The 10640-nt window shown below is 47.4% G+C and overlaps 1 protein-coding gene across 1 annotated transcript; it reads left to right on the top strand.

The window, feature by feature from the left end:
* The first annotated feature begins 3686 nt into the window (after window positions 1-3686).
* Window positions 3687-9444, top strand: ZNF574 (zinc finger protein 574). The gene is made up of 3 exons (XM_087728141.1): window positions 3687-3729; window positions 4396-4517; window positions 6032-9444. The coding sequence occupies exon 3, from the start codon at window positions 6055-6057 to the stop codon at window positions 8746-8748; it is 2694 nt and encodes an 897-aa protein (XP_087584267.1). The 5' UTR covers window positions 3687-3729; window positions 4396-4517; window positions 6032-6054; the 3' UTR covers window positions 8749-9444.
* Window positions 9445-10640: the final 1196 nt, after the last annotated feature.

Raw genomic sequence — 10640 nt, 5'->3', positions numbered from 1 at the left:
ACGATTTTAAATCCTGTAGGTCAGAGAGGTCCCCAACTCTTGGCCCATGGGCTGGCACTGGTCCACAGCATGCAGAAACCAGGCTTTGCAAACAACCGAAGCCCCATCCATAGGATGCAGGCAGCACACAAAATCAGCCCCCCTCCGGTCCTCTGGAAAAACTTCTCTCCACGAAACTGGTACCCAAAAGGTTGGGGCTATACAGTCCTTTTTAATTCAACCTGCAGCTGGCTGTAAAAGCAACCCAGGTTGGACGTTTCCCCCAAGCGTGTCTGCCCACGAGGACTTTGGGGTTCAACTGCCTGGCTTCAAAAACAAAATTTCTAACACAGTTTCCTATCATTTTTGCCAATTCACTTTCTTCGGTTTCAATCAAGTAATACTCAGTGTCTCAGTATCTGTAAATTCTAATTACCAGAAAGAACTACTGAACCCTACCAGACGGGCAGTGATCAGGTGCCACACTTTCATGCTGGACACACCTCTGACATTGCTTTACTGGCTGCCGTCTGGTTAGGGGGTAATTTCAAGCAAACAGTCCTAGTGGCTCATGGAGAACCTGTTACTATTTTGTGTTCTTATGCTCTGGCGGCAGATCGGATGCCAGGTCACAGCCCCTTGGGATCCGGGCCGCACAAGCAGTAGGCAAGCACATGAGTGCACAAAGCTGCATTCACGCTATCAATACGCATGTGTGCAAAACCATCGTCTCTTTTCCCCCTTTTGCCACCACTGCCGGTCTGCAGAGGTTGGGGACTGCTGATTAAGTGCAAGCAATCACTCTCTATTTCATCTCCTGTCCCACCACCAAATAAGACCTACCATAGATGCATTGAGGATCTGTTTGAGATTGAGAACACGGGGAGACACACATTTTGAATCAGTATGCAAATAGGAACAGATGATCAAGTGCACCGCTCACCATAAAAGCACTTGAAGAGAAAAATGGATTTCGGAGGGAAAGGAGTCAACACCGTCACACCCGGTGCATGTAATTTGCAAGTTATTCATAAATCCTCCACACCCGATGTGCTTTTTTTGTAGACGGTTTTCACCAACAGAGGATTAACGGGTTGGGTTGTGTATCAGGAGGCCAAGGCGCTAGAGAAGCTGGCAAGGACCGTGGTAGACAAGCCTCCTTATCTGTTCAGCCAACAAATTCTAAGTACGCTGTAACATAGCAGTTGCATATCTTGCTGTTACTGTTTTTCTAGAGGCTGGCTTGAGAATGAGGTGGGAAATAGGGTATGTGATTTTTTTCCAGTAAAACAATCTACAACCATGGAGGAATGCACAGGAAATTTCATTCCACCGGCTTGTGAAGCATATAATGAGAGCATAGAAATAAGGTTGCTGTGTCTGAAATTGATGTTTCCTGTGGTTTCTGAAGTGCCATGCTGGCTTGCTAATGGAGATTTGTAACTGGAATGTGTGTATTTAGCAGCAGAGTCACAGTAGTGTGATGGTGTGGTAGACCGCAGTGCCAGGAGGACAAGCTGGAGCATGCATCATCTATACCAGGAGTGAGTGAGAGTTAACACACTGATAATGACAATGTGTGTGTAGATCCAACTTCTGTTCCACATTACTATTTTAATACTACATATTTGCAGTCACCTGATCCAAAATCAAAAGATGCTTGCATCTTTAATATTTATAAAGAAGTGGGAACATTTTTTGTTCAAAAATACGAACAATGAAGGATTGACTATTCCTACTCGTCAAGAAAGAAAAATATAGACAGATTGGATCAAAAGAAAGAAGATGTTAATAGCTAACCTGCAAAGTTTCAATAAGTGGAAGTTTTCTCGCCAACTCAATCGGAAGTAGCCCCAAGATTGGGATCAAAAAAGTCAGAATAGCGGCCATGACAATTCACCCAAATCCCCAAACCATCAAGAGGTAGGGGAATGAATCTAGTCTCTAGGTGCCCAGGGCCTTTTTGAAACAAGGTGGATGGCAAATAAACGTAAGAAATATATTAATATATCCTAGCTGATTGGCAAGAAACAACTGCAAAGTATCTCTTTCTCTGCCTTAGAAGGTCTGCAATTAGTAGGACAACCTCATGGCGTTTCTTCCCCAAGGCAGTTCTTCCTAATCTTTCCTTCTCTAAACAGTCCCTTTGCTCACTTTCCTTCCATCTTCTTCTTTTTTGGTAAAGGTAAAAGTTCCCCTCGCACATATGCACTAGTTGTTCCCGACTCTAGGGCGATGCTCATCTCCGTTTCAAAGCCAAAGAGTCAGCGTTGCCAAAGATGTCTCCGTGGTCATGTGGTCGGCATGACTAAACGCCAAAGGCGCACCGAACGCTGTTACCTTCCCACCAAAGGTGGTTCCTATTTTCCTACTTGCATTATTACATGCTTTCGAACTGCTAGGTTGGCAAAAGCTGGGACAAGTAACGGGAGCTCACTCCGTTATGTGGCGCTAGGGATTCGAACCACTGAATTGCCGACCTTTCTGATCGACAAGCTCAGCATCTTAGCCGCTGAGCCACGACGTCTCTTCTTTTTTGAGAGCGAGCTTTTTTTCTCCCTTCGTCTTCTCTTTCACCGATCATTTTTCTTTCCTCTTTTGGTTGCTTCAACATCTTTCTCATGATGCCTATCAAGAAGACCTCAGATGGGTGATTGGGCGGGCAACCAAGCTGGGAGAAAAAAATATTGTAGAGGAATCTCTCTTCCTTTCCTTCTCCCTGTTCCTCCAAATTCAGAGGCGCACATCTTCCCAAGGACCCTCTTGAATCGATCTGCCTTCCTTTCCCCCCCCCCAAGTTCAGATCTGCAGCTGGAGAACAGAAGAGGGGAAATATCCTGCCCAAAGGTCTTCTTTATGGAATTTATCTTCTTTCTTTCAAGACAGTGTTTCTCAATCTTGGCAACCTGAAGACGTGCAGACTTCAACTTCCAGAATTTTCCAAGGCAGCACAGTACAGATGTAGCGATTCATCCGTTCATTATTCAAGATCTCTTTAACTTGTACCTATTTTATTCTTGTATTTTATATTTTATGTCATATATAGTATGCCCTATGTTAATTGTGATGCTTCTGAGACGAATAAACAAATTCATAAATCATAATAAAACATTAGTTTGAAGCATGAAGGCGTCAAGAGGTCTGAGGAGAATTTCTGAGACGAGATTAATTTTCTAAATGTATGTATGTATGTATGTATGTATGTGTATATATATATATATATATATATATATATATATAGATAGATAGATAGATAGATAGATAGATAGATAGATAGATAGATAGATAGATAGATAGATAGATAGATAGATAGATAATCTCCCAATCGTTACTCCCATCGCTGAGGGAGCCATTAGCCTCCTCACACTTTCCCAGCACTTTGGTTCGGTCCAACTGCCACTCTCGTTCTCCTTTTATACGCCCCCCCCTCCCCGCCTGCTCACGTTGGTACAGCCCAGCCGGCCGGTTCCCTCTCTTTTCCTTTTCCCCCCGCCCTCTTTCTCAAGGGGAAAGGGAGCCGCCCGGCTCGCGCCTCGTCGCGACGTCATTGTGACGTCGCCCTATGCGAACCCCGACGGCTTCGGGCAAGGGCTCGCGCGCCGCGCACCAAGGGGGCCGCCGATTGGCCGGCGGTTGAGTAACCCGCCTCCGGATTGGCTGCGCCCTATCACCCAATAGAGAGACGGTTTGCTCGACCAGGAGGGTGAGAGAGAAGGTTGGGCTGTGGGGGACAGAAGGGAGGAAAAAAAGGTGAGGGGAGGGGGACTGGGGGAGAGCGCCCCTAGTGCAGGGGGGAGCTAAAGGGGGGAGGGAGACAAGAGGGAGGCTGGAGCCCTCCCCTCCCTTATATGGGGGGGGGCGCGCGGCGGAGCAGATGGGCCGCCCCCCCTCCCGCCGGGGTGGGGGAGGGGAGCCCGGAGCGCGCAACGTGAGAGGATGTGAGAGAGAATTGGGGATTGGGGTAGGTGCGCCCCCCTCCCAACTTGCAATGCTGTGGGAGGGGAGGCCCTCCTGGCGCATGGGAGGGGCTGACCTCCGTGGGGGTGGGGTGAAAAAGAGGGGGTGTATTGGGGGGGGGTACAGGCCCCAGGACAGGGGCGCGATGGTGGGGTGGAGGGTGCTGCATCTGAGCATCCCTTGAATTTTCTCTGCCATAAATGAGGGGACCTCCATTGTATGGGATCTGGGGGGTGGTGGAGTGGGTGTTCTTGGTTGCAGAGGAAGCCAGGAGGTTCGTCAGGGAAAGTGGGGGTGAAGGGGACCCCTGAGGTAGGACTTTTGCCTCACCCTGCAGTTTAAGATTTAAAGGCTTGAAGGAGGAGTGGGGCCCCTTCCTTCTCAAGGGCGGGTGGATCGGAACCTGGGACCTGAGGTGGATGAAATTACCTGCAACCTTCTCTGCTGTCTTCTTTGTAGCCTTTTTAACTCCAAGCTTTCAGAAAAGGATCTTCTGCTCCGAAACGCCGTGCATGTGGCTGACAGAGGCCAGACCGGATGAGTTTCTGAGGCCTAAAGGTCCTTGGATTTAGGCCAGGAAGGTATGTGAGAGAAAACTTGATCAACTGTATTGGTTAAACCACATTGGAGCATTGGGCAGGGTGCCTGGGAATTGTTCTTTACAAGGGCATAGAGAAGTTGAAGTGGGCTGCCAGAGAATTGCTATTAAGTTGATAAGGATCTGGAAACCAACGTTAAAAAGGAATTGGGTTGGTTTAGTTGGAAGAAAATATTACATACAGTAAAGGGAGATGAGGGAGTGGTGAACAAATATTTTAAAGGATGCAATGTCCAAAAAAATAAGAATAGGAGAAAGACTGAGGGGTTGACATTAGATTCTGAAATTAGAGATAATTTCTGTGTTGTAAGAAAGGTTTAGAAAAGTTAGTCTACTCCAGAGCAGTGGTAGGGACCTCCTTGTTAGCAGCTGTCAAATGGGGACTCCCATTTGCCTGAGATCATTTAATAACTTTCTCTTCAGGTTATGATTTTCTGAGGCTAGAGAAAATAAAGGCAGAAGAGGGGAGGGGAGAACCTTGTCCATTTAAATGGAGCTATTTAAATTCATTTGCCAATTTAGAAATTTCTTTTTGCAGCTTTGTGCTATGCCTCCATGAGTTTTTATCATCCTGAATAATTTAGTACCATCCTGAAATCGGATTGGCATTCAAATTGGTTTTTTACTTGGTGCCATGAATATTTATTTTGTAATGTTTTATTTGCTTTATGCTTCATGAGGTACACAAGTTACTTAGTGAGATGGGTGGCTGTAGAAATCAAATAAATATTGTGGGAGAATCCCAAAGTAAAGAACAATATGTGTAATGAGAGTGAGAGAGACAGTGTCGGTCTCAGTAGATAATATGGAACAAAGCAGACAAATTATCTGAACAGGAATCAATGTTCTCTTTTCTTAATTGCATGTTTTCTGAAAGTCCTTGTTGTTACAAAGAAGTGACATCTTTAATATTTAATTTTTCACAATCTGAAGCAATAATAAATAGAAGTAAGCCTTCAAACCTAATCAAATAAACCAATCAACGCTTTCAAATAAACCAGGTGATAATTAACATTTTCTTCTTTAACCAACATGCAGCCTGTAGTTGATTGATGAAGACTAGAATTCTGTACACCCTTATTTGACAGTAATCTCCAGTGGGAAGTCTACATTGGATGGTGCTGCTTGCAATTTTTGCTTTACAGCCCAAATTTCTTGCTGCAGAATTTGCCCAAGGAGTTTTTGACTGACTGTTTCATAATAGTTATAATTAGGAGAGAGATGTTACCCGTTCCAAAAAAATGGTTATTAATTGAACAGAAAGCTTTATTGTTTTGTTTAAAAAGGATAGATTCCTTTATCACAGCACTTTGCAATTCTGTCTGAAAAGAACGCTTCTGAGTAGCTTCCTGCCACCCATGGAGTTGATGGACCTTTTAAAAGGTCTGAGGGCGCTTTTAAAATAAGTGTTCATTCTCATCAATCAAACAGATGTTCCAAGCACAGTCTCAACCAATCAGCTCCCTAATTTTTTCTCCTCTCTCTTTCTCTTCCCAGTACACTGGGAGCCATCTTTCGTGATGGCCGAATCAGCGGAAGAAACTCTGTTGTATGTAGAGCACCGTTATGTCTGCTCAGAGTGCAGCCAGCAGTTTAGTTCCTTAGAGGATGCTTTGGTGCACCAGCAGAGCCACATGTGCTCCCAGGAGCAGCAGTATGAAGTAGTCGGGTTGGCAGAAGCCGGGTTGATGGCAGGTGGCGAGACTGGTCTCTATCAAGCAGTGACTGTGCAGGAAAGCCAGTACCAGTGTTTGGAGTGTGGACAGATTCTCATGTCTCCAAGTCAGTTGCTTGAACATCAGGAGATGCACTTGAAGATGGTTACTCATGAACCAGAACCATTGGTCAAGCCTCTGAGTTCCAGTCAAATACACTACGAGTGTATAGAATGCAAAGCCATGTTTACCAGTCAGGATGTGTGGCTTGCCCATCGTCAGACCCACCGCAAACCACCAGAACCAGTAGCTGCTCCTCCTCCTCCTCCACCACCACCACCACCACCTCCTCCTCTTCAGCGCCAGGCCCTTGTAAACCTGGAACATTCCTACCGTAAGCCAGAGGAAGGAGGGGATTCCTGTGGAACTGTGCAGTTATTGCTCTACGAGTGTGGCGAATGTTTCCAGCTGTTCCAGTCAACCACAGACTTCCTAGAGCATCAGGCCTCACATCAAGTGATCCAGCCAACCCCAGGGGCACAGATTAGGGAGTTGCCTGCTTCTTGCCCTGCAGAGCCAAAAGAGTTATTGCCGCCAAATTTAATGGGCATACAAAACGGGGCTGTGCCGGCACAAATCCAGACTAGCGTCACAGCCACAGATCACAGTTACGAACTAAAAAACAACCCCGGGGAGCAGCCACCCCGTAAAGCGAAGCAGGCCGTGAAGGAGTATTTGTGCACCGAGTGTGACCAGCTCTTCCCATCATCCCATAAGCTGCAGCTGCACATGAGGAGTCACCGGCAGGGTGCCTTCAAATGCCCACTTTGTAGTAAGGTGCTGCCATCTCCAGCTGCTCTCGAGAAACATCGGGAGGAGCACAGTGGCGAGTCCCGCTTCCTCTGTGTGGAATGCGGCTTGGGCTTTGGCACTGAGGCGGTGCTGCTGTCCCATCGGCGCACCCATTCGTCAAACCCCATGTACCGCTGCACCTGTGGCAAGAGTTTTATCAACATGACCAAGTTTCTCTATCATCGGCGCTCCCACAGCGCCAATTCAGCACAGATCTACGAATTGCCTTCCTCTCCCCCTGAGGACCAGCCCCTCGAGGAAGAGCCCCCGGAAGCCTCAGAGCAACCGGAAGAAAAGCAAGAAATTGTCCCTCTGGCCCTCATTTGTTCTGTGGGCAGCAGCGTCGCCTCTGTGGAGGGCGGCGCCCAGGAGAAAAAACCGGTGGAGTTTCAGTGCCAGATATGTAGCAAGGCCTTTCCCAAGCAGACCCAGCTGTCGCGCCATCAGCGCTTTGCCCACAAGATGGAGCGCCGCCACAAATGCTTGACGTGCGGCAAGATGTTCAAGAAGAAGTCCCACATGCGCAACCACCTCTTGACGCACACAGGGGAAAGGCCGTACCACTGCAAGGAGTGCGGCAAAAGCTTCAATTCCCCGGCCAATTTGCAGCGCCACCGCTTGACGCACACGGGCGAGCGTCCCTACCGCTGTGACATCTGCCAAAAGTGCTTCACACAGTCGTCCACGCTGCAGCAGCACCTCCTGGTGCATAGTCGCCACTATCCTTACAAATGCCAGGAATGCGGCAGTGTATTCCACCGGCCTTACCGCCTGCTTATGCACCGCTATCACCACACCGGGGAGTATCCCTACAAGTGCCAGACCTGCGGCCGTTCTTTCTTGCTTCGCCGTCTGCTGGAGGTTCACCAGTTGAGTCACACTGGCCAGCAGCCGCATCGCTGCACCTCCGGCTGCGGGGCCGCCTTTGTCACAGCCGAGCAGCTGAAGGAACACAAGTGTGGCAAGATGAGTCGCCACTTCGAGTGTTCCGTGTGCGGCAAGAAGGTTGGCTCAACGGTGCAGCTGAGGGCCCACGAACGGCTGCACGGGGACATCCAGATCCCTGAAGGGGGGGTCGAGGAGGAATTGCCGGTGCTGGAACCACCTCCGCCCCGTCCCCGCCGCCCTGCCTGCCCAAAGGCCTTTGAGTGCAGTGACTGCAAGAAATTGTTCAGCACAGAGACGTCCCTGCAGGTCCACCGCCGCATCCATACCGGGGAGCGTCCCTACCCTTGCCCAGATTGCGGGAAGGCCTTCCGGCAGTCCACCCATCTCAAGGATCATCGGCGCTTGCACACCGGGGAGAAGCCCTTTAAATGTGAAGAGTGTGGGAAGGCCTTTACGATCGCGGTGCGGTTGGCTGAGCACAAGCGCATCCACACGGGGGAACGCCCCTACCACTGCGATGCTTGCGGGAAGGCCTACCGCTCCTTCTCCAACCTCTGGAAGCATCGTAAAATGCACCAGCAGCAGCGGCTGCTGCACGAGCAGGAAGTCATGGCCGAGGCCATGGCTGCCGCCGCAGCCGCCGCAGCTGCATCAGCAACATCCTCAGCCTCGGTGGTCTCGAGCGAACCCGTCTATGGCAACACGGTGGCCATTATGGAAACCATCCCCGTAGTGGAGACCATTGAGATCTACCCAACGGATGGAGGTGTTCACTTTGAGAATATCCAGGTGGAAAATGTCCAGATTGGGGGCGTTTGAGTCAGGCTGGGGGGAGTGAAGAGGGGCAGCTGGTCTCTTGTGGTAGACTGGGAGCTCCTGCTCTTTGGCTCCCCCTTCGCAGGCTCTGGTGTTTGCCGAAACGGTTCCTCCTCCTCCTCCTCTCCTCACTTCTGCTGCTCTCTGCATCCCTGGAATGAGATCGCATCCTTTTATTTTCCCACCTGTTCTGTAAATGAGCCAGGCGTCGCTTTGCCCCACCCACTTCCCACTCAGATAGCCGTACTGATGGCTGGGCACACTCCATGCCATCCTGTTGTCTGATTCTCCCCTTCCCTTCTGGTTGGTATTGGCCTGTTTTTTCTCCCTTCTCAGCAGAACGAACCGATTGCCCCTTCCAACTTGAGCAACCTTTGGCCCTAGCAATGCCCATGGCAACCTTCTCTACAGTTGAGTCCTTCTAATGCTATTTTTGGGGGTGTTAGGTGGGTGGGTGGGGGTGTTGTTGTTGATCCTCTTCTTGCTTGGGACTGAACTGGGTTGTAAATACCTCTTGAATCTGCTCTGTTCACTATTGGATTTGTTCCCTGTTTTGCTGTTGGTTTCCTGCTCTCAAAGATATCCTTCATGATCCATGATATGAATTATTTTAATTATTTTGTTTCTTGCTAACTGAGCTCATTCCCATGGCTGTGGGAGCATTTTGTTATTTCATACGAAAATAAAATAGAAATGAAAGCACTTGTGATTTTTTTCCCCCTCCAATTGAGCACTGTATAGGTGTTTCTTTTCCCGGTTTGGGAAGAAGATCCCGGTGTGAGTGAAATGTGGTAATGAAGAACAAATAAGGTTGAATATAAAAAGAAACTACCAACCTTTGAGTTAATTTGGTAATCATCTATGTTAACTGATCACCTAAATTTTCCCAGCCACATATATTTATCTGATTAGTTGATGAGAAATGCTTCATTAAATAGGGAAGTGTGCTTGATTAACTGATTATTTTAAACGCATAGCATTTTGAAAAACACTTCCCTCCACCTTACTCTTGAAAGAGAGTGCCTGTCATAACATTTATTTAAACAGGAAGAAATCCTTGGTTGAGATTAATCAAATAAAAGATTTCCAGCTGCAGAAATTTCATTCAGCCCTAATATACGTTGTTGTTTTTTAAAAAAAAGAATATAACAATAAACAAAAACTGTCATTAACTCTGAGAAGGAAATAATAGAGTTAGGGTTAACACTAAAGTGTGTCACAAAATTTTGAATGAAACAATCTATGCCCCCCCCCCAACTTTCCTGATATAATGGGCTCAAATGTTAATTAGCTAGCCAGAAAGTCTTGGCTTTAACAGAAAGTACAGAGGCATGACAAATGTAAAAGATATGTCTAGTTGTTGTGAAGGTTGTTTTTTTTTAAGAGTGGTAAATTTTTTTGTTGTGAATGCACCTTGAAGGGCCTTCCTTAGTTATTTGGGGAGGAGGGCAGTTTGGTATAACGTCCACTAGGTGGGCCTGTAGGCCAGAATTCTCTCCTTGAATTTGACTAAGAAATGGTTGGGCCCAGCAATCTGCTTCCAATATTAGTCCGCCTGAGTGGCCCAGAAAAGATTAAAAGCAGGATAGGCATGGTCAGGTGTCTTTTCCCAATGGCACGAACTTTGAATGTGGGAATTTCATTTGGAATATAATTACCGTTCATGCTATTTATTGTCCCACTGAAAATCCCAACAGCATAACCATTCCTAAAGAAAATGGAAAGGATAGGGGCCCTGGTTGAAATGCGATACAGAGAGAATGTTTAAATTAGAAATGCTCAGCCATACTTCAAGTAAGATGAAATGGACCCTGAGAGGCTAAATAAAAGTCCAAAATACCGCCAGAAACCTGTTTTTTTTTACAACCTAATATTTTTGGGAGAATTGATCTAGG

The sequence above is a fragment of the Thamnophis sirtalis genome, unplaced genomic scaffold (assembly GCF_051295495.1).
Source record: "Thamnophis sirtalis isolate CommonGarterSnake01/CBP01778 unplaced genomic scaffold, rThaSir2_p1.2 scaffold_13, whole genome shotgun sequence".
Taxonomy (NCBI): Eukaryota; Metazoa; Chordata; class Lepidosauria; order Squamata; family Natricidae; genus Thamnophis; species Thamnophis sirtalis.
The sequence above is the reverse complement of the archived record's forward strand: the minus strand, read 5'-3'. Positions and strand labels throughout refer to the sequence as shown.

Coding starts and splice junctions, on each gene's coding strand:
- ZNF574 (XM_087728141.1), top strand. CDS start 6,055: ATGGCCGAATCAGCGGAAGAAACTCTGTTGTATGTAGAGCACCGTTAT.